At 38.6% G+C, this 24,928-nt stretch overlaps 1 protein-coding gene and 1 long non-coding RNA gene across 8 annotated transcripts in view; one reads left to right on the forward strand and one right to left on the reverse strand.

The window, feature by feature from the left end:
* The window catches only part of PGM2L1 (phosphoglucomutase 2 like 1), a 56,479-nt gene extending 43,915 nt beyond the window's left edge, over window positions 1-12,564 (reverse strand). For all 3 annotated transcript variants that reach the window (XM_065528718.2, XM_005579075.5, XM_065528716.2), the window contains exon 1: window positions 12,138-12,564. In XM_065528718.2, the coding sequence (XP_065384790.1) occupies window positions 12,138-12,248 (111 nt within the window). In that variant the 5' untranslated portion in view covers window positions 12,249-12,564. The remainder of the gene's footprint in view (window positions 1-12,137) is intronic.
* The window catches only part of LOC102143434 (uncharacterized), a 78,255-nt gene continuing 64,808 nt past the window's right edge, over window positions 11,482-24,928 (forward strand). For 2 of the 5 annotated variants that reach the window (XR_012423513.1, XR_012423512.1), the window contains exons 1-2: window positions 11,482-11,607; window positions 11,862-11,992. This is a non-coding gene — a long non-coding RNA (uncharacterized lncRNA). Of the gene's footprint in view, window positions 11,770-11,861; window positions 11,993-24,928 lie in introns of all 5 variants that reach the window. The other 3 variants (XR_012423514.1, XR_012423515.1, XR_012423516.1) reach the window with 3 other exon arrangements.

Genomic DNA, 24,928 nt, shown 5'->3' on the forward strand with positions numbered 1-24,928 from the left:
ATGTGCTCTATTATATATGGCGCATTACTACATATGTTAACATATTCTCATATATTACTATATAAGGATAGATACTTGAAATCATGTATCTTGTAGTTCTTGGACAATTTAAGGGTTTACAAGGGTGATTTTAAAATTTTATACCATTTTTATTATTTATTGACTTTGGAATCTAACTCCTAAATAAGACAAGACTCCACTATACCAGAAATGTTCTCGCATGGAAGTTACCTATTTGGGATACTACAGAACATGTTTTTATTCTGAGTAGGAGCTTAAATAAGATAATATCGGCCGGGCGCGGTGGCTCAAGCCTGTAATCCCAGCACTTTGGGAGGCCGAGACGGGCGGATCACGAGGTCAGGAGATCGAGACCATCCTGGCTAACACGGTGAAACCCCGTCTCTACTAAAAAGTACAAAAAACTAGCCGGGCGAGGTGGCGAGCGCCCGTAGTCCCAGCTACTCGGGAGGCTGAGCCAGGAGAATGGCGTAAACCCGGGAGGCGGAGCTTGCAGTGAGCAGAGATCCGGCCACCGCACTCCAGCCTGGGTGACAGAGCGAGACTCCGTCTCAAAAAAAAAAAAAAAAAAAAAAAAAAAAAAAAGATAATATCTAGGTTTCTGTCAACTGAGATTCCATAGTTTTGTGCTTAATTTAACGTATACCCGTATACCAGATAAAAGATTCATAGCTTGATGTTTCATGCATATTTTGGAATGGCGAAAATACTACCAACAGGAGAACCCTGCCCATCAGCATGAAAACTACCAAGAAAGGAAACAATAATATGCTTTTTCTTTTTCAATAAAGCCCAATTTTCATATTCTTCTGAAATTAGGCTACAATTATGGTCTGACTGCATTTCTCAGAAGTTAAATATCTCTATATGTATATGTCATCTTTACATGTTACGGAAATAATCTAAGGGAAAAAGTTATATGCAAAATGATGCTCTCAGCATTATTCAAAATAGCTTTTAAAAATCAGAATAAGACATCCAGCAAAAAGGAAATGGTTAAATATGATATATTTACCAAGTGAAATACTATGCTGTCAATAAAATTATAATTATGTTCTACATGATAAAAATTACATATATAAATTCAAAAGACAAACTGAGAAAAAACATTTGTAATACACGATAAATCAATCAAAGGCTTATTTCTTTAGCATTAAAACAGGAGAAAAGATTAATAACTTGATAGAAAAGCTAGCAAAAGAAATGAAAACAGTTCATAGAAAAGGAAATACAGGTATCTTTTAAGTATATGAAAATATACAACTTCACTTATAAGAAAAATGGAAATTAAAGCTAAAATAAAATATGGTTTTTATTTTTCACAATGGCAAAGACAAATATTTGATACTGCATTGTAGAGTCAAGAATTTGAGAAAGCAGGCACTTTTATATATTGCTGGTAGAAGAATACATTGGTGCACACTCTCTGTAATGCAATTTGGCAATATCTGTAAAAAAAAAAAAAAAAAAAAAAAATTTTTTTTTTTGAGGCAGGGTCCCACTCTGTCACCCAGGCTGGAGTGCAGTGGTGCCATCACAGCTCACTGCAGCCTCAACCTCCCGGGCTCAAGCAAGCCTCCCACCTAAGCCTCCCAAGTAGCTGGAACTATAGGCATATGCCACCATGCCCAGCTAATTTTATTTACTTTTTGTAGAGATGAGGTCTCCCTACTTTGCCTAGGCTGGTCTCAAACTCCAGGGCTCAAGCAATCCTCCTGCCCTGGCCTCCCAAAATGCTGGGATTACAGGCATGAGCCACCACACCCAGCCTCCCACAGTTATCTTCATTTAAGTGAAAAACAAAATGATATTTTAACTGAACAAGAAAATCAAACAAAACCTTAGTATTCCTAGATATGCTTTGGTTACTTTGAGGAAAGGAAGGGAGGAGAATGGAATCAGAGAGGTGGACATGGGAATTTAAATTCTAATATCTTTCTTTTAAAAGATGTGATTCAAAGTTAGCAAAATATATGATTTAACAGAATGGGAGCTATCATTTTCTGTCTTTTTAAAAAGAAGATAGAGATCAATTTGCTAGTAAGTCTTCATGGCTTTTTTTTCCTGATTTTCTTACAAAGCAAACATCCTTATGTAAAACTTTTATATCTACATTTCTATGAGAGTTTCTAGGATCCCCTCCACAACTCCATTCCATCTCATCCTAATTACATGCTGCAGCCAGATTAATCAGCCAAGAATCAGCAATAGAGTTCAATTCTCATTACATCAAATGTAAAAATTAGAAAGGTTGGGGTCAGATCCCAAAGGGCAGAGGAGTTTGAAACCTTCTTGGATTCAAATAGCCCCCTCTCTCTACACTTCTCTGAGCCTGGGTTTGTGTGTAGGCTTTAAAAAATGGAAATAACTACCTCAAACAATCTGGGAAAATTAAGAGACTTTCTACATGAAAGTATCTAGTAAGTACCATGTCTGGTACCTGATCACTCATAAAATCTAGTTTTCCTTCACCTATACTTACTCACCATAGCACAATACACACGCTATACTTAAGAAATCTCTTTATTGTTTCTGCATGCTTCCTGCTCAGTTTCATTTCCCTGATCAGTGCCATTTTCCATTTTATTATTCTACCGTGTCCACTTTAAATTTTCTGCCCCCATATCTGTTATCTATTCGTATCCTACTTACCCTTCAAGTCCCAGCTCAAATTCTACCTCTTATAAAAAATCTTCCTGACTTTGAACTCCTATTGCCCTTAAAAGCCAATGTCAGACAGTTGACCACTTAATTTTTGTTTATATTTTAAATTTTACTTTAATTATTACGAATTATATTAACACATTTCTCTTATTTAAAAAATACTAATAACACAGATAAAGCTACAGACATCGTTGACCATTACTCTCATTCCCAGACCCTATCTTTAGAGGTGCTGCTTATAGTTTGTAATACATTCTTCTAGACCTTTACTACACGTCTACATACCTGTAAAATACAGTTTTGCTTTAACTCTTTTTTTATATATATGGCATCATATTGTACATGTTGTTCTATAACTTGCTTATTTCACATATATCTTGCACAGAGGGGCAAATACTGCATGATTTCACTTATATGAGGTATCTAAAATAGTCAAATTCATAGAATCAAAGAGTGGAATGGTGGTTGCCAGATGCTGGGAGGGAAGGAGGAATGGAGAGTTGTTATGCAAGGGGCATAAAGTTGTAGATGATCACATTCTAGAGATATGCTATGCAGCACTGTACCTACAGTTAACCATACCGTATTGAATACTGGAAAATCTGTTAAGAGGGTACATCTCATGTTAAGTATTCTTACTACGATAAAATAAAATTTAAAAAATATATAAACTTATATACCTATGTATCTATATCTCCATATCTATATATCTTGGAGGTCCTTTTAATACATATAGAACCATGCTATTCTTTTCACTCCAGAGTGTTCCAGTTTATGTTACCATTTCTTTATTCATGGACATTTAGGTTTTTTCCTCATTTTTACTTATATAAATAATGAAATATTTCAGAGAGAAATGATGTGAAAAAATTCTGAAGCAGAAACACAACATAAAACCACTACTTACATTAAAGAGGTTTCTAACAAGGTAGACATTAAAATGTCTTTGAATCAGAGATATATGGTATTTTTCATTTACCATATTATAGTCTTCATACTCTTTAAGGCATTAAATATGGCCATTTCCATTGTTTTGTTTGGTAAGATACACTGCTCATTAAATGATTTGGTGTAAAAGATCCTATGAGGATTGGCAACACTATCTCACTGCCTTCCTGCCTATTCTTCACCAGCATAGATCATTTTCTCCATTAACTCCCGACACTAGAGGGCAGCAGCCTCAGTACTAATTAGTAGTAATGCAGCTCGCAGTTGACTAATGAAAACAATACTCCTTCAGTAAAATCTGCACTAAATTACTAATGAACTTTTTATGTTGAGGAAAAATATTTCTTAAAAACCAAATAGACATAAATTAGGTAAAGACAGGTTTCTCCACGAAACAAACCAATCGTGCTGTCTCTCCAAAAGGAAGGATGAAAGAAATCTGATTTAGATTATCCAGGGATTATCATTGAAATACAAGCTAATGTAACCAGGTGTGGTGGCTTGTGCCTGTAGTCCCAGCCACTTGGGAAACTGAGGTGGAAGGATCACTTGAGCCCAGGAAGCTGCAGTGAGCTATGATCACACTGCATTCTAGCCTAGGTGACAGGGTGAGACCCTGTTTCTCTACAAAACAATACAAAACAAAAACCCTGAGCTAATGAAATATAATAAGATGTATATTCTTTTGTTAATTCACTGTGTTTCACAAGTAAAGCCTGGAAGAATCAAATGATGACAAATTCCTTTTTATTAGATTCTCCACATTCTTTCTGATTTTTTTAAATAAGAGGAGAGGAACAGATAGGAATAATACTTTTAAAAAAAATTTTTTTTTTTTGAGATGGAGTCTCGCTCTGTCACCCAGGCTGGAGTGCAGTGGCGCGATCTCAGCTCACTACAGCCTCCGCCTCCCAGGTTCCAGTAATTCTCCTGCCTCAGCCTCCTAGGTAGCTGGGATTACAGGCAAGTGCCACTACGCCTGGCTAATTTTTTGTATTTTTAACAGAGATGGGGTTTCACCATGTTGGCCAGGCTGGTCTCGAACTCCTGACCTCAGGTGATCTGCCTGCCTCAGCCTCCCAAAGTGCTAGGATTACAGGCGTGAGCCACTGCGCCCGGCCAGGAAAATAATTTTAGATCAAAGACATATCCAAATAGGTTTTCTAATGGCCTTGTAGAAGACTTGAAGGAACTTAATAAACAGATTTTATGAAAGAAAAAAAACCCCAAAAAACAAAAAAAACAGGGCAAAGAAGTCCCCCAAATAACAAACAGAAGTAGCTAGTCTACCTATTTTGAAAACTGTCAGGTGAGACATGAAGGGCTTTCAAATATGAATCACTCCTTTTCAGATATATCTATGGAAAAGTTACTACATTATGTAGTTTTTCCACACCATCTTCTTTCAGTAAGCAATCTACATTTAAGGTTTCTCCATCTTTTCACAGCTTGATAGCTCATCTCTTTTCGTGGCTTGACAGCTGATTTGTTTTAATCACTGAATAATATTTGATATGCAACAGTTTGCTTATTCATTCACCTATTGAAGGACATCTTAGCTGTTTCCAGTTTCAAGTACATTTTTAATTTGAAGAAATAAAAGTATAAAGACTTTCGGTTCAAGATGAAAGACTTAAACACTTGTCTCCCCTCCCTGAGAACTTATTACAGTGATAGTAAAGGAACAAAAGGACTAAACCTACAATGTAAAAAGAACTGGAGGAAGGGGTCAGTGGGTACTGAGGAGTAGATGCAATTGCCACGGACAAAAAGTAGCATGAAACAAAGCGCAATAAGCCCAAACCCAAAATAACTTGATAACATGCACATTTTGTTCTATAATCAAAATGAAATCTCATCTTCAACATGGATGAACCATGAAGGCATTATGCTAAGTGAAATAAGCTAGTCATATAGAGACAAATACTGTATGATGCCACTTACATGAGGTACGTAGAGTAGTCAAATTCATAGAAACAGAAAGCAAAATGGTGGCTGCTAGAGGCTTAGGGGACGAAGAAATGGGGAGTTATTTGATGGGTACAGAAATTCAGTTTAGCATGATGAAAAAGCTCTGGAGACCTGTTTTTCTTTCCTTAAGATCCATCAATTAGTTGTTCAAAATGATGCACCATTTTAGTTGGCTTCATTTTTAGACCACAACTTAACTTACTCAGCTTTGTCTTTCCTTGCTTATTCGGGTCCTTCATTCTTTCCTTCCCTCCCTCCCTTCCTACTTTCTTCCTGTCTTCCTCCTCCCTCCCTCCTTCCCCTCCTTCGGTGACTGCTTTTTCTTTTCTTCTTTTTTTTTCTAATGTTGTTGACCAGAAATAACACGCCATCTTCACCATATTACTAACATCTTCCAGCTTTTTACTATTTATGGCATAGATGCTGAATTCTTTTTTAAGACATATTTCTGGAACCCCAGTGTGGATCAGTACACTGTTATCATCTAGGATTTCTTTACATTGGATTTCTGGGGAAGTTACTCCATGTCAACTTCCTCATATTTCCTATTTCCTTTTGCTATGTTTCCTCAACTTTAACTTCTATATTTTCTATTGCATTTGGCAGGGGTGGTGTGTCAATGTTTTTTTCTTAATTTCCAAGAGCTCATTATTGTTTCCTGTTCCTTTTTCATAGCATATTTCCTTATTTGATGGAATAATTGTCTTATTTAATCAAAAAACATTAAGTTCTTGTGTTCCCTGACTTAACTCAGTTTTTTTCCTGTATCCATTGCTTTACTTATTTTGCATGCAGCTTATTTCCTTTTTATGGTTTGATCGTTAGTTAGCTTTAACATCAATAGATTTTTAGCCACTGGTACCCAACATTCTGTTTTCTGTTTCTGTGTATTTGACTACGCTAGGTACCTTATATAAGCTGGTATGGGTTTTCTCTGTTTTCACATATAGAGTATGTTTTCTGCCAGTCTCCCATTAAACAAAATGGCCAATTGGAAGCTCTGTTAGTTGCACTTATTGTCCTGCAAACTTTGCTAGCATTAATTATATTGTTTAAACTTTCAAAATGACTAATGCTAATAGCATAACTATCAAAATTCAGGAGACATAGAGAATAGTGAGTGAATTCCCATTTTTCACAGCACAGGGATATATCTGACAGATAATATCTAAAGCTTTAAAATACATCAAGAAATAGCGGTTCTAGTCTATTACTTGGTCTTTTCATGGTAACCACAAAAATAACTAAAAAGAAACTTAAAATGACCTATAAGCAAACTGAGGAAAAGAAGAGGCAGTTAGGATCATTGTTTTCCATTGTTTTCCCTTCTGTACTATTTTTTAAAATCATAAGCATGTATTTCTTTTTTTTTTTTTTTTTTTTGAGACGGAGTCTTGCTCTGTCACCCAGGCTGGAGTGCAGTGGCCGGATCTCAGCTCACTGCAAGCTCCGCCTCCCGGGTTTACGCCATTCTCCTGCCTCAGCCTCCCGAGTAGCTGGGACTACAGGCGCCCGCCACCGCGCCCGGCTAGTTTTTTGTATTTTTAGTAGAGACGGGGTTTCACCGTGTTAGCCAGGATGGTCTCGATCTCCTGACCTCGTGATCCGCCCGCCTCGGCCTCCCAAAGTGCTGGGATTACAGGCTTGAGCCACCGCGCCCGGCATAAGCATGTATTTCTTAAAAAAAAAAAATAAATTGCAAATAAAATGATGAAAACAGGAGAAAATGTAGGAAATTTGGAAGTAAAAAGAAAAAATGAATTTGAATTCTAAAAATAAAAATTCAAATATTCATTTATATGTACTAAATTTCTTGGACAGAAGGAGAACACTGTTGCCAAGGAGACCAAAGCAACTGTTCAGCTCTTTAAAAAAAAATCCATGGCAATTTATTCTGCATGATATTACATCCTCCTCCAGCTTTATAAAAGCCAATAAAATGGTTTTAATGAGGGCCTTGAAACTTAGCTTATGTTGTCACTAACATGTATTAAACATTTGCTTTATGGAGTCTACCACAGTGATAAGAATACAGTAAAAGTGAGATGACCTAAGTTTGAGTCCCAATTTTACCACTTAAAAGCCATATCTCCTTGAGCAAGTCACTTTTCTTTTATGAGCTTAAGTTTCTTTACTTGTAAAAATGGGGATAACTACTACCTGCCTAACACACTGTTGCCATGAATAGCAAACGAGACTTAGAGCATTTTACCAAAGTTGAAACACTACAGAAATAAATTCAAGGAATAAGGACTAGCATTTCCCAAAAGTAATAAAGCCATATGTATATGTTCTGCACTCTTCATTGATTAAATGCCAAATTCAGTATTAGAAAAATGTGAACAAAAAATGTTATATAAACTAGTATTATAAAAATTGGATTGAACTAGGTGGCAGATCCAATGGCCCATCTAAGCTCCGTAACTGGATAATGTCCACAATTTCTTTGGGTCTCCATACAATGACCCTGGAGTAGACCACCTTTGTCGAGGAATGTCGTGGGTGTATTTCCCATCACATAAGGATGATTTAAAAGGAAATTCACTCATCACCTTTTCTACCTGGGCTACATTACGAGGCACAGAAAATCATGCGAGTGACACTGAAAAAAACTTCTACCATTAGACTAATGTTTGAATCACTGGCCTAGATTGAAGTATTTTATTTCCATTTTCAGGCTTTTTATAAGCCTGTGCTACCTTGAACTTTACATGATACTCTTTCTCAACACAGACCTACATTCTGAAACCAGAGTGCTCTACTTGCTATTTCTTAAAATGCCATGGCCAATTCCTGCCTCCACATCGCTGTTGATATATAGGAAGTTCAACACCTTTGTGGCAGCTGCTATAGCAGGCTGAGCAGCTCTGCCCTATGTCCCAGCTCTATTCCCCATCCAGCCACTGATCCATCCACTTTGCCAGTGCCTAACATCTTACATATAGGACTGCTTTTAAAAAGAAAATTAACAATGCATAAAGAACAGGACATATTATATTGAGAGAACCTGGCTTCTGGGCCAGCACAACTTATCTATAATTTGACAGAATGTATGAAAGTACTGAAAAAAAGAACTAGGAAGGAGGTGAGTGACTTAGCCCTAGAGGATAGAAGGAGAGACCACTGTAGTAGAGTCATCTGTTCACTGCCTGGAGGAGAAATGCCTTGATCTAGGACTTTTGGGTTCTAGTGGTAAGATAGTCCCATTGTGGAGATGTGTGCATTTACTTATTACAGGTTGATGCTGTTAAATGTTTGTGTCATATATCTGACTCCCTGTGATTTGATTTCATGACCACTAAAAATCTTCTTTTGACTTCTCCTATGGTGCATCTAGAAAATGCCCTGAATAGAAACAAATCTACTTAGCTATTACATCTGTACCATACAGTAATAAAACATTCTGAATTCAGACATCAGTTTCTGTGACATTGAGCACAGTGAGTCCATCCTGAGACAAGGTAGGCTAACAAATTAGGCTGAAGGCTCAGGAACTGGAAGGTCACATTCTGGACTTGTAAATTTACCAACAGAAAGCCACCCCATAGAAACTACGTGGAGTACCCCAAACTGCCCCAATAAACAGCCCATCTTGTTGCATTGTTTTCTTTTTAACACTTACATGCACACCTGTGTGTATTTAAGCCCTTCAAAACATACTAAAGCCCTTCTATGACCTGGTCTTTACATATCCTTCCAAAATTTTCTATGTACCCTGAGCAACAGCAGAAATAAAAGTTCTTAATACACACATTAAAATTTATCTCTATGCTTGTCATAGTTCTCCTTATGTTAGCAAGTCTAATTTTAACTAATTCTGAAAGTTCAAGCACAAATAACATTTTTTTCATAAAGACTTTTCAAATACACCAACCGAGACTAAGATTAGTAATTTTAGTGACCAACGCAAGTAACACATTGACCTCTAATCAATTTATAACTGATTATATGCCTCATCTGAGTCATGAATAATTGGTGGCAGTTGGTTCCTTTTTTAATTAAATAGGTATTCATCAGGTGTTAAACTCAGTCTCTCTATGTTAAAAGACTACCCATGTCATCAATGTATAATGTAAGAAATGCTGAGTCTGATCTTTACATTTCTGCACTCTAAATTTCAGTGCCCTGAGACATAGTCTAGCTTCTCTATAGTATCAATCTACAGTAGATATGATTTCTCCATTAAATATATTCTCTCCTATTAAGAAAGGATCAATGAAGAAATTTATTATATTTATTAACAAATTACTTAAATCTATTCCTCTGTTAAGGAAACTTATTACTTGCCTCTATTATTTATGCTTTTCCTTCCCTTCTATGTTCTTTAACGATACGATCCATATCTATTTCATCTTTCTGTCTCTCACAGGTTTCAGCCAATGCCTTATATTCAGAGGCACTTTAAATACAAATTAAGAATTTATCTTCCACTTTTGATGAATTTTTATCTTCATTATTTTTATTTTATGTTGTTTTGCTTTATTTATTTTTGAGATGGAATCTCACTCTGTCACCCAGCTAGAGTACAGTGGAACAATCTCAGCTCACTGCAACCTCCGTTTCCCGGGTTCAAGTGATTCTCTGGCCTCAGCCTTCGAGTAGCTGGGACTACAGGCATGTGCCACTTCGCCTGGGTAATTTTTTTTTTTTTTTTTTTTTTAGTAGAGACAGGGTTTCACTATGTTGGTCAGGCTGGTCTTGAACTCCTGACCTCAGATGATCTGCCCGCCTTGGCCTCCCAGAGTGCATTACAAGTGTGAGCCACTGTGCCCAACCTCTCTTCATTCTTTTTCAGGGGCTGGGTGAGGTGGTTCACACCTATAATCCCAACACTTTGGGAGGCTGAGGTGGGAGAATCCCTTGAGGCCCAGAGTTCAAGACAAGCCTGGGCAACACAGTGCGACCCCATTTCTTTAAAAAAAAAAAAATTTATTTTTTTAATTAGCTGGGCATGGTGGCATGTGCCTATAGTCCCAGCTACTCAGCAGGCTAAGGCAAAAAGATCACTTGAGCCCAGGAGTTCAAGGCTGCAGTGGGTGCAGTGAGCTACGATTGTGCTACTGCACTCCAGCCTGGACAACATGGAGAGACCCTGTTTAAAAAAAAAAAAAAAATCAATCAGGAGACTCATTAGGAAAAGTATAGTTAGAACTGGCACCTAAAGAAAACAAAGTTTTGCTACTCCAAGTGTGGTCCACAGACCAGCAGCATTAGTATCACCTGGAAATTCATTCTTAGGCAGAATCCGAGGCCCCACCCCACACCTCCTGAATCAGAATCTGTATTTCAAGATCCCCAGGTGATCTGTAAGCACATTAAGGTTTGAGAAGCATTAGACTGTAGAGAAAGAATTATTCGTCCGATATACATATGACCAATTAACACCAAATACCTCATTGTAACTGCTTATTTGTTGGTCTTCCTCATCTGTTGAGGCTTGTTGAGGGCAGGAACCCTTTTTATTTTCCTCACAAGTATTTCCTGGGTCTAACAAGACCTAAAACACACACTCGACATTCAATATTTTTTTGCTGAATGAATGAATGAACAAAGTAAAAACAAAACTTTCAGAAAGAGAAGCCTTAAGGAAATTCATTTGTACAACATGATGTCACATAATACCATACAAATTCCTTAATTCAGTGTCATTAATTCCATTTTAAATGTGCTGCCTTCTCTACTTCAACAAAGGCATTTTATGCACTTGACAAAGCAAAAGCTTGGATTATCTTCCTTTGTTGGAGCCACCAGGGACCTCTTTTACAAGTAAGATAGCTGCATTTTAATTCTGATTGTCACAAATCCATCCCAAATGCCCGCATAAGGTTTAATTACCGCAACAATTTGGAGGTGGGGGCGGAGCGTGGGTGGGGAGGTGTTGGTAGAGAAGTAAGGGTTAAGGCAAAAACAATCCTGTATTAAGAGTACCATATGAAACCTGGAAAACACGATTCCTTGAACAGATTAATTCCAGAAAATAGCTGCCAGCAGGAGAAAGAAGAGGTAAGCGCCTTGCCTTTCCCAAGAGCAAAAGGTGATACTAGAAAATACCAAGGATAGAAGACCAGCGACTACCTAGCGACAGAAGGAGGAAACACACCAGACCAGAACTAAAGCAGATAGCGGTTAGAAACGCCCAGTAAGGGTGCCAGAAACCACTTTCAGGTTTGTGGAGAAGGAAGTCAAGGGAGAAAAAGGGAAAGGAAATCGTTGTTTAGAGTATAACTTACAATGATTTTTTTTTTTTTTTTTGGAAGAAAGAGGGAAGACAGCACTTGAAGGGAAAGAGGGTAAAGAAGAGGAAGGGAGGTTACAATTGAGAGCACCGCAGAAGGAAGCGATGCAGATGTTCGGCTCTGGCGGACCGAAGGAGGAACCCCATGCATAGGTGGGTGGCAACGCCCTGCTCCGCTGCCCCCCGCCCGGTGTCCCGAGCCATCTCCTCTGCAGCCCGTGGGGCGCTGGGTGGGCATAGGAAAGAGCAGACTATGTGGGGGAGGCGACGGCGGATGCTGGGCTGACCAGGTACCCACCTTATCCCAGCGGAGCCACTGCCCGATGGCCGTGTCCAGCTGAGGATCCCCGGTGTGGTAGGGGGCGTGGAGCAGGTTGGAGTTCAGATCCCCCTCTGTGTTTTCAGCCATGGCGACCAGACAGGTGTACGTGCCGGGGGCCGGCGAAGACACTGAGTTGGGGTGGGGGGTGGCCTGGGGTTTGCTCACCAGGGTCCGGGCGTCCCCACCTCACTGAAGGGCATTGGAGACCAATCGCAGGGTGTTTGTAACAGCTCCTGCTGCGGCGTCAGGGAACCGGGAGAGAGGGGGCTTATGGCCGCCTGCTCCCCAGCGGACCAGGTCGGGGTCTCTGGGCGAAGTGACTGAGGCGGTCGCGCCGCGAGAGAACAACAACAGTCCCAGATGTCTGGGTCCTGGCCCCGCCACCGCCGCCGCCGCCGCCGCCCGCACCGCCTACGGCCCCGCCCCGCGCCTTAGGCCCCGCCCCTTCCCGCCTCTGCTAATTTAAGTCCGCGAAGCCCTAAACTGGAGTCCGGGAGCGCGCTCCCCACGACTCCGAAGTAGCATGGGTTTACAGCCCGTCCGGGTGGTGAGGCAGTAGTGCACGGTTATTTTTATTTTTTAATTTGCCATGGGTCTCCTTTCCTCGATCTGCTCTCACGGCTACCACTAGGAAGCTGCCTTCGCGCTTGCCCTGCAGATCCCAGCGCGCGCGCAGACCCCCAATTTCTCTTGGGGGCACGCGCCGGTTGTGGGAGGAGGGGCTGTGCGAGCTGTCCGCGCACTGCTTCACGGGAGCTGTAGTTCTTTCCTTTGAGCTCAGCGGAGACCGCCGCCGAGACTACGACTCCCAGCAGCTCCGAGCCCTCCCTTTCCTCAAAAGAAAAAGATCTGCTTCGAGGTAGTTCCCTACGGACGCCCTATCCCTATTAGTTATGCTGCGGTATGTGGCCCTGGCATTAAATTAAACAAGGAATGACATAGTAAGGGGGCAAAGTGGTATTCGTTTAGTGCTGTGCAGTTTACGAGTCTCATTCTATCGCTTCAATCCCTCAGTAAGGTAGGGGGCGTCGTCCTTTCCCGTTTCACACACAAAGAAGAAACTGACTCCCTGAGACAGTCCTCTCCTAAGAGGCCGAGTTCGTGAGCGGTCAAACTAGGGTTCGAGTCTCATTTCAGATTCCCTCGGCTGGCAGTTATTTTATTAGGTCGGTGCAAAAATAACTGCGGTTTTTGCCATTAAAAATAATAGCATTAAAAGTAATGGCAAAAACGGCAATGACTTTTGTACCAACCTAATAGCTCTGCTGCTACAGTAAACTAGGAGGTAGGGCGAACAAGATTACTGTAAAATAGATGAGGAAGTTGTTGAGGGAAGATGGGTCGACATTTAACCTTGATATAAGAATGTATAAGCATCACAAGATACCAAGAGCAATGGTAATGGGAATACTGAGGAAGAGGAAATTGGTTCACTCAAATTGAAATAGTCTTCCGTTACTTCTTAGCCGCCTCTCCTATGGAATGCTCACCTAACTTGAGGTCTGGGAAACGCTGAGAAGTGCTGACCTGTCAGCCACCTAGCTACTCCTCCATTTCTTGGTCTGGCCTTCTTAGAATGGCTATGATTTTGACCAAGTATATTACAACTCTTTCCCTAGTCAGCTTTTTTGTGAGGAGGGTATGATAATATTTACATCATGGCTGTACAGTAACTTAATAAATGGCATTAGTCTGCGTTTCACAGATAAAAGACATAATAAGTTCAAAGTATTACTTTATTTCCTTTAAAGTGCCATTTAAACTACCAAGGTACAAAAGGATTGTGGTTCCAGTTTCTGAAAAACATGCCATAGTCGGGAGTTGCAGTTTTTGCTAAGTGATTGTTTCCTTTGTGGAGTCAGCAGGACTCTTGTTCTTTTAATTACACAAGGCCTGGGAAACAATCACGTGTCCTGGAGAGAAATTCATCTTCCACTACCATCACCATTATTGTCCATGATACATTTACTCTCTGCTAAGCATTATGGTAGGAGCTGAGGCTACAAGAATCTATATAATTGTTCATTTCGAGAAATAACATCTAGGGAGACAGGATATATGTAAGAAAAGAAAGCCCATGATAAATAGCAAATGCTGCCAACAACTGTTAATGAATTTACATCTGAGGTGGTCAATGAAAAAAGCATCAAGCAGGAGGGACCTGCACTAGGCTTTCAGAAACAAAATAAACATGTTGAGAATAAGATAGAGGATATTTCAAACCCATAGACTAGTGGTTTTCATATCTCCCTAGGAGTTTGTTTAAATTCATATTCCTGGACACTGCCTCCAGAGATTCTGAATCAATACATTGGCATAGGGCCCAGGTACCTGCATATTTGAAATATCTATTGACTGTCACAGAGGTGGCCATAATCTTACAACTCAAAGTGTGATTAGGAGGACCACTGTGCTGATGTCCTCTGGAAGCTTTTTAAGAAATACAAAATTTCAGACTCCACTCCAGTTCTGCTGCATCAGAATCTACATTTTAACAAGATCCAGTGATGATTTATATTTAAATTTGTTAAACAGTGTTTTTTTATAAGACAATCCTTATTCATTCATTTCTGAGAAACACTACCAAATCAACAGAGCTTTCAAGAGATGGAAAAAAAGAGCCAACTAACCTTCACTTTTATCAGCAAGATCACAGTAGACATTAACTACTTACCAGAAATCTTGCCCAGCGGATTAGGTTTATTGTTCGGACGTTGGAGGGTAAGCATCCTCCAACTCATCAAATCCAACAACAGTGTCTAAGTGTGTTCAGCAGAGGAAGTATAGTAGTTCCCCCAGTCTGGGAAAGCTCAGAGCTTTCATTTCTGTTGGAATTTGCCCACGGCATCCTGCATTTTTATTTGCTAAGCCTGGCAACATTAACTGTGGTTATGAAAAAGAATAGTCTTCTTGGTCCCCATATGCAAACATACATCACTTAATGGCAGGAATATGTTCTGAGAAATGCGTCATTAGGTGATTCTGTCATCTTAACATCATAGAGTATATAAACCTAGATGGTATAGCGCACTACACACCTAGGCTATATGGTATAGCCTATTGCTCCCAGGCTACAAACCTGTACAGTATGCTGCTGTACTGAATACTGTAGAGGACTGTAACACAGTTGTAAGCATTTGGATATCTAAACATATCTCAATATAGAAAAGGTACAACTTTTGGTATAAAAATTATGGTTTAAAAATATAAAATGGCACACCTATATAGTGCACTTACCATGAATGGAGCTTGCAGGACTGAAAGTAGCTCTGAGTGAGTCAGTAAGTGAATGGTGAGTGAATGGGAAGGCCTAGGACACTACTGTACACTACTGTAGACTTTATAAGCGCCGTACACATAAGCCTAGGCCTACACTGGGTCAGGATCATCCAGATATCACTCAGTCATAGGAATATTTCAGCCCCATTATAAGGTTATGGGACCACCATTGTATATGCTGTTCTTTGACCGAAACATCCTTATGCAGCATATGACTGTATTATATTTACTACATATATATATAATATAGTATGTTACCAATATTACATATAATGGACCTAATATCTTAGAATCCTAATATATATAACTTACCCTCCAATGATTTTAAAAAATACCATGTGTATGTCTATACAAATATTTATTATATATGTCTATATACAAATATATATATATTACATAGTTGAATGAATAGCAAAGGACAAAGCAAATGGAGGAAAATGTTAACAGTGGGTGGATCTGGGTAAAGAATTTATGAATAGCTGGGCGCAGTGGCTCACACCTGTAATCCCAGCACTTTGGGAGGCTGAGGTGGGTGGATCACCAGAGGTCAGGAGTTCAAGACCACCCTGTCACTACTAAAAATACAAAAATTAGCCAGGCATGGTGGCAGGCACCTGTAATCCCAGCTACTTGGGAGGCTGAGGCAGGAGAAATGCTTGAACCTGGGAGGTGGGGGTTGCAGTGAGCCAAGATCATACATTACACTCCAGCCTGGGTGACAAGAGCAAAATCTCTCTCAAAAAAAAAAAAAAAAAAAAATATACACACACACACACACACACATAATATATATGTATTATTTGCACTATTTTTATTTTTGTAACTTTGAAATTATTTTTTTCTTTTCTTTTCTTTTCTTTTTTGAGACTGGGTCCTGTTCTGTTGCCCAGGCTGGAGTGAGGTGGCGTGATGATGGCTTGCTGCAGCCTTGACCTCCTGAGCTCAAATGATCCTCCCTCCTCAGCCTCCTGCATAGCTGGGACCACAGTTGCCCGCCACCATACCTGGCTAATTTTTTAATTATTTGTAGAGAAGACAAGGTCTTGCCATGTTGCGCAGGCTGGTCTTGTGTTCCCGGGCTCGAGCTATCCTCCTACCTCGGCCTCCCAAAGTGCTGGGATTACAGGTATGAGTCACCACACCCAGCTGTGAAATTATTTCAAAATAAAAAAGTTTAAAAGAAAAACCTCCACTGTATAAGAAATACACATTTCTTTATTATTAACAAAAAATCTAGCCAAGCATGGTGGCTCATACCTCTAATCCCAGCATTTTGGGAGGCCAAGGTAGGAGGATCCTTTAGCCCAGGAGTTTGACACCAGCCTGGGCAACAAGGCAAGACCCTGTTTCTACAAAACAACAACAATTTTTTTTTTTTTTTTTTTTTAGTTAGCTGGGCATGGTGGCTCAGGTCTGTAGTTGTAGCTACTTGGGAGGGTAAGGCAGAAGTTCCAGGCTGCAGTGAGCCTTGACTGTGCCACTGCACTCCAGCCTGGGCAACAGAACAGGACCCTGTCTCTAAAAAGAGAAAAAAAAAAAAAAATTATTAAAAGACTGGAATTTCTCATTCTGTTAGGGCAGCAAAAATTTGAATTTTCATTAATATCTGGAATTTTCCTCCCCACCCAGGCCTTATCTAGTACTTGGAAAACAGGAAGGGTCTGTAGGTCGAGTTCATTAAGGTTTCTGCAAGCATCTGCATTGTCCAGAGCTGTAGTGGTCACTGACACTGGAAGTCTGACAGCTTTCTCCCTGCATACCATTTGTAAGCAATTACCAGGAAACTTGGTTGGGGCTAGGAACCCCAAAGCCTCCGTCTACGTTTGCCACATAGCCATCTCCTCTAAAATCTTGCCCATTCCTTGAAATGCTACCACCAGGCAGAGCTCAGGGCTTCTCTCTCTCATTACCTGCCTACTTTAAGACTTTAAATCTTGACAAAAATCTATCATTCGGCTCTGTGACTGCTCTGAAAAGAGAAGTATTTTCTTGTTGCTCACAAACATATTTGTCATAAACTCTAGTGAACTCTATTAAAAAAAGAGAGAGAGCCCAGAAAGGAAGTATCTCGCGAGCAATTTTCTACTTTTAGCCCTGTTACATAAAAACCTCCTCTGAGGCAAGGGGATCCAACAAGAACAACAAATAAAAAGTTGTCTTTGTGAAAGAGGAGATAGATGCAGAACATACCCAGGAATATAGTGAAGCAAGGCAAAGAACTCAAGGTGCAAAATGTGAGGAAGCCTTTTTGCTTACGTTTGTGAAGTGCAGGGTTGGCACCTGAGAGTCGGTGCCTCATTCCATTTTTTAACACTTAATTGAGATATAAATCACATACTATACAATTCAACCACTTATTTATTTATTATTATTATTATTTATTATTTTTTACTGCTCCTTGCAGAGCAAGGCTAACTCATAGGCAGTATGCCCAGAGCCTGCCCAGTTCACCCGTTTAAAGTATACAATTCAGTAGTTTTTGTTACATTCACAGATATGTACAAACATCACTATGGTCAGTTAAAATGTTCATCACCTCCAAAAGAAACTCCGTGCCCTTTAGCCATCAGACCACTATCACCCTATCTCCCCACTCCCAGGCCTAAGCAACCTCTAATCTACTTTGTGGCTCTGTGGATTGCCCTGTTGTGAACATTTCATCTAAAGGGAATTATATCATATGTGGTCTTTTGTGACTGGTTTCTTTCACTTAGCATGTTTTCAGGGCTCATCTATGTTGTAGCATATACTTCATTTTTTTTTTTACAGCTGAATAATATTCCAGTGTATGCACATGCCATATTTGTTGATCCATCCATTGGTGGACATTTCAGTCATTTCTGTCTTTTGATTATTGTGAATAATGCTTCTATAAACATTCATGTATGATTTTTTGTATAAAATGTTTTTGGCTGGGTGCGGTGGCTCATGCCTGTAATCTCAGCACTTTGGGAGGACAATACAGGTGGATAACTTGAGGTCAGGAGTAAGAGACCAGCCTGGCCAAAATGGTGAAACCCTGTCTCTACTAAAAATACAAAAATTAGCTGGGAGTGGTGGAGCATACCTGTAATCCCAGCTACTGAGGAGGCTGAAGCAGGAGAATGGCTTAAACCCAAAAAGCAGAGGTTGCAGTGAGCCGAGATGGCACCACTGCACTCCAGCCTGGGCAACAGACTGAGGGAGACTTCATCTCAAAAAACAAAACAAAAAAAGTTTTCACTTCTTGTCAGTATATACCTAAGAATGGATTTGTTAGATCATATGGTAACTCTGTGTTTAACCATTTGAAGAACTGCCAGATTGTTTTTCAAAGTGACTGTACCATTTTACATTCCCTCCAGCAGTGTATGAGGCTTCCAATTTTTCCACAGATTTGCCAATGCTTGTTATCATTTGACTTTTTTATTCTAGCCATTTTAGTGAGTGTGAAGTGCTATCTCGTTGTGGTTTTGATTTGAATTTCCCTGATGACTAAAGATGTTGAGTATCTTTTCATGTGCTTATTGGCTACTTCTGTATCTTCCTTTGAGAAGGAAATTAATATATTTTGTCCACTTGCGATTGGGTTATTTGTCTCTTATTGAGTTTAAATGTTCTTTTTATTTCTGGATATATGACCCTAATATAGGTCAGATATATGATTTGCAAATATTTGCCCTCTGTGACTAGAGATTGTTTTATTTCTTCCTTTCCAGTCTGGTTGCCTTTGATTTCTTTTTCTTGCCTACTGGCTCTGACTAGAACCTTCAGTACAATATTGAATAGAAGTGACAAGAGCAGACGTTCTTGTCTTGTTCCTGATTTTAGGGGGAAAGTATTCAATCTTCCACCATTAAGTATATGTTAACTGTGGGTTTTTTTGTAGATGCTCTCATCAGATTGATGAAGTTCCCTTCTGTTTCTAGCTTGTTGAGTGTATTTATCATGAATGTTGGATTTTGTCAAATGCTTTCCCATATCCATTGAGATGATCATATGAGTTTTTAAATTATATTGGTATGATATAATTAATTATTAATTTTGGGAAGTTAAACCAAACTTGCATCCCACTTGGTCATGGTGTATCATTGTTTTCATGTTTCTGGATTTAGTTGCTAGTATTTTGTTGAGGATTTATTTGTTCATACTCAATAGAGATATTGGTGTATAGTTATCTTTTTTTGTGATATATTAGTCTGATTTGGATATCAGAGTAATACTGGCCTCACAAAATGAGTCTGGAAGTGTTTCTTTCTCCCTCAATTTTTGGAAGAGTTTGTGAAGAGCTGACATTAATTCTTCCTTAAATGTTTAGTAGAATTTAGCAGTAAAGCTATCTGGACCTGGACTTTTCTTTGTGGGTAGTTTTCTCATTATTAATTCAATCTCTTCATGTGTTATAGATCTCTTCATTTGTCTATAGCCAATTTCAGTAGTTTGTGTCCTTGTAGGAATTTGTCCATTTAATCTAAGTTATCTAATTTGTTGTCATACAATTGTTTACAGTATTCCTTTATAATCCTTTTTATTTCTGTGAGTAGTAATGTCCTCTTTCATTTTTTATTTTAGTAATTTGAGTCTTCTCTCTTTTTTTTGGTCAATCTAGCTAAAGTTGTATCATTTTTGTCAATCTTTCGAAGAACCAATTTTAGGTTTTATTGATTTTCTCTAAGGCTTTTCTATTTTTTAATCTCATTAATTTATACTCTAATTATTATTATTTCATTTATTCCAGTTTACTAATTCTCTTTCCAGCAGCATATAAGTGACTAAACTGACCCCTTGGCTTTGTTTGTGTGCATGTGTATATTCCAGTGAAACTTTGTTTGCAAAAGCAGGTGGCAGGCCAGATTTGTCCCATGGGCCACAACTTGCCCATTCCTGATCCAGAGTAATGGTTCCCAACTCAGGGTGCACATCTTTTAAAGGACTCAGCTGCTGGGCTTCACTCCCTAAGATTATGATTTATCCGATCTGGGTTGGAGCATGGTCATCAGTGGGGTTTTTTCTTTGTGCTTGGTTTTTGTTTTAAGCTTTCCCATGGATTTCCAATGTGCAGCTGAAGCTGAGAGCCATGGATTCATAGCAGGGATCTGACATTTGGGTCGTTTGTCTTTAAATCAGCAGAATTTTATTATCTTGGGGTTTTGGAGGCCAGAAGTTCAACGTTAAGGTGTCAGCAGGGCCAAACTCCTTTGAAGCCTATGGGGAAAATCTTTCTTTGCCTCTTCCAGTTTCTGGTAGCTCCAAGTGTTCCTTAGCTTGTAGCTGCATAACTCCAATCTCTCCCTCTATCTTCACATGACCCTCTTCTCCTCCAACTCAGAAATGGCCAAGTGGAAGAGGTGCATAGGGCAAGGTGTGGGAGCACGGGTGGTGCAGAGCTTCTGTGGCTTCTCAGGGCACACCACCCTCCTAGCACCTCAATGTGTTCCACCCATCCAGAAGCTTTACTTTTGGGTTTTTAATTAAGGTTATTGTATTTTCTATTTCTAGAATTATTTTGGATTCATTTGTAAATTTACTACAGCACTTTTCATAGTTTCCTATTCTCTACAGAGAGCTTCAAACTTGTCTTTTACTTTTTAAACCTATAGCCTGCCTCGTTGTTTAAAATTTAAAATATTTATGGGTCTGTTTCCCTTGTCTAATGTTTTTGCTAGCTCCTGCTCTGCAGTCTGGTTTCTTTGTGAGCCGTGTGTGTGTGTGTGTGTGTGTGTGTGTGTAAAATGGACACTATTTGAAAAACTATTTGTGGGAGTAAATTTAGACTTGCAATGAAAGTTCTCTAGAGAGCATTTGCATTTGCTTCTCTTTATAGAGAAAATTCTTTTCTCTAGAGAGGAATTGACAAGTGCCTGGTAGTTCAACTACTTTAAGGCTTGAAATTATCTGGTGCTCGGATGACCTATGTAGGCTGTAATTCCATGTAAAATATTTCTCTTCTAGTTTATAGTTACTTGGATAGCGTAGCTCTTTGGGGTTCCAATATTGTGAGAAGTTTCTCCTGTTAGACTCTCAAGCTTATGCAGACCTTGGCTTTGCTTTCTGTCTTGCCTGTGACAGTTTTAAAATTAAGGTTCAAAATGTTCAAGACTGGCAAATACTCTCAGGGCAAAAGCCACATCTCGCACAGTTACATCTTTGGGATAACATTTTCCTTTCACTTTTGGCTTGGTAATGTTTTACTGACTTGTCATTTCTTCTTTGTGATTTACAAGGAGGTTAAAAATAATAACTGAGCTTTATTATTTAGTTTTAGCAAGAAGGTTAATACAAATAACCTCATCTACCATTTTGGGAAACACTATACTATTTTGATAATCATCTTATGGCTGTAAAATATTATGTCAAGTTGATCTACCATGGTATTTTTGTAAAATTATAGGTTTCTTAACTTGTCTCTATTTTTCCTATGTAAATAGCAATAACATTGAACACCTTTGTGAATAAAGCCATTTTTGCCTTCTGCAGTATTCCATACCTAAATTCTTGAGAGTACAACTACTGAGCAATGTACTATAAATGTTCAGAGGGTTTGATTTCTAAGGGTTGAACTAATGTCTTATGAATCAAATTGCATGATCTTCATCTTTTTAGTTCCGTCATAGTAATATTAATATTTTTAAAGACCAAGTCCAATAAACTAGTCTTGGTCACCTGATGAAGCAGTTCTCAAGCAGAATATGAATCTTTATGAGTTTTCTTTTAAAATATTAGCTCTTTTATGTAAATTATTTAAGTTCAATTTAATGTGGCAAATACTTGTATGCCTGTAGTGTTACATCTTTCTAGGTGTTTCAGATTTAGGATAAATAAGATAGACAAGCCTTGTTCCTGCCCTTATGAAGCCCAGGATGAGGAATACAGACAAATAACACATTACTGAAATGGACTGATAAGTGCTTTGATACCAGTGTTCCGTAATACTATGGAGTTACAGAGGAGGGGCACTTAATCCAGACTGGGAGGGCCATAAAAGGTATCCTTGAAGAAATCATAGCTAAACCTGGTAAATCTTGAATTTGGGTGGCCTACGTTCTCCAACTTTGTCCTTATTTTTCAAGATTCTTTGGGTTTTCTAGGTCCTTTGCATTTCCATATAAATTTTAGAATAAACTTGTTAATTTCTACCAAAAAAAAGCCTGCTAGGATTATGATTGAGATTATGTTAACTCCCTAGATCAATTCAGAAATAATTGACATCTTTAGAATACTGAGTTTTCCCATTCGTGAAAATGATCTATCTCTCTAATTTAAGAAGACCTTTAATTTCTCTCAGCAATGTTAACGTAGGTTTCAGTCAAAGGTCTTATAAGTCTTCGACGTATTCCTAAACACTTTGGTTTTTTATGCACATGTAAATAGTTTTATTTTTATAGTTTAGCTTGGAACTGAAGAACAAATAGGAGTTAGGAAAAAGGAATATGGTATGCTAGGCAAAGGAAACAAAACAAGAAGGATTATTTGTGTGCTGAGAGCTCAATATTACAAATGTCTGCAACAAACCTCTTTTATCATGCTGACATGGAAGAAATATTGCTGAGGTAAGTAACAAAAACAACAAAGAAGGCATATTCTTCTTTTTGAATTCCAGGGTCTACAACTATACACCTAATAATACTATCTAGTAATATCTATCAGATAGATATGATTTTCTAATAATACAGCAATAATATCTAAAGCCCCTTTGGGGCAGAATAAAGTTGGAGAACTTACACCATCTGACTTCAAGACTTATAAATATGCAGCAATTCAGAGTGTACAGTATTAGTATTAGGATATACAAACAGATCAATGGAACAGACTATTTCTGTGGGCCCAGAAATAGACCCACATTCATTTGAATTTTGAACAAAAGCATCAAAGCAAGCCAATGAGAAATGGAAAATTCCTTCAATGTATGATATTGAAAAAACAGAATATACATCTGGAAAAATATCAGTCTCAACCTCTATCTTACACCAAATATAAAAATTAATTTTAGCCTGGGCTCAGTGGCTCACGTAATCCCAGAATTTTGGAAGGCCAAGGCAGGAAGATCACTTGAGGCCAGGAGTTCAAGACTATTCTGGACAACATAGCAAGACACTCTCTACAAAAAAATCTAAATATATATATATATATATATATATATATATATATATATGTTAGCTGGGCCTGGCAGTGCACCTGTAGTCTTAGCCACTCAGGAGGCTGAGGCAGGAGGATTGCTTGAGCCCAGGAGTTTCAGGCTGCAGTGAGCTATGATTGATTGTGCCACTGTACTCCAGTCTGGGTGATAGAGTAAGATCTCGTTTCTAAAACCAAATAAACAAGCAAACAAAAATAAAAAAATAAAGCTATACAGCTTCTAGAAGAAAACCAAGTAGAATATATTTGCAACTTGGGAATAGGTAAAGATTTTTTAGGATAGAGAAAGCATTAATCACAAAAATATAAAATTGATAAATTAGTTGTCATCAAAATTAACAACTTCTGCTCATCAAAAGACAGTCTTAAGAATCTAATTTGGTGAGCTATAGGTTGGGAGAAATTGTTTTCAAAATATATATCTGATAAAGAAGTAGTATCCAGAATATATATAGAATTCCTATGACACAATAATAAAAAGACAAAAATGAACCAAAAAAACTACCATTTTTTAAACTGCAAATGACAATACAAACTTAATCTAGCTTAAGTAGAAAACTGAATTTTAGTACAACATTGTGAATGTACTTAATGCCACTGAACTATACACTTATTTTCAAATATCTATTTTTATATATAATTCAAAAATTTAAAAATTAAATGTCTTGGCATATGTACCTGAGAAAGGCAGGAGTGGAGCTAGCTTCAGGGACCCCTGGATCCTGACATGAGGACTCTGTCTTCACCTTTCAGCTCCACTTCTGTTTCCTCCCAGCCTCCCTTACTTATTTTTCAAAATAAGACAGTTGTTACTACATAGAGCTCTGGGCTAGGCAAATATCACCCCAACTAGCAACCCCAAAAAGAAAGGCAAGATTTATCTCTCTGCTTCAGTAGATATAAATGTCAAGGAATAGTTGCCCAGATCGGGTTATGAGCCCACTACCCCTAAGGCCTTGCCAGGAGGATAATATGTTGAACCACCCCATAAAAATCACATAAAATGGATAGTTAAGGAACAGTTCCCCAAAGGAAGGGTAGGGTTCTGTTACTGGGAGATGAAGAAAAGGGATGCTAAACAAACAAGACAAACAGATCCCTTTAATATTGATTTGTTATCTGTTCCTTGACATTAAACAAATTCTTTACCATCTGTCAGTCATTTTTTTCAATTCTTTCTGAAAAAAAAGATCATTTATTTATTCAACAACTTTATATTGTGCACCTACTGTTGTGCTATGCACTGTTCTAGGGATGAGAAAGAATGGTAAATAGATCAAAGTCCTGGTACTCTTGTAGCATGAATGATTTTCCCACTTATAAAAGCAGTATTTGCCAGCTCCACATCTTGGCCATTTCCAAACATCACCAGT

This window comes from Macaca fascicularis, chromosome 14 (genome assembly GCF_037993035.2).
Source record: "Macaca fascicularis isolate 582-1 chromosome 14, T2T-MFA8v1.1".
NCBI lineage: Eukaryota > Metazoa > Chordata > Mammalia > Primates > Cercopithecidae > Macaca > Macaca fascicularis.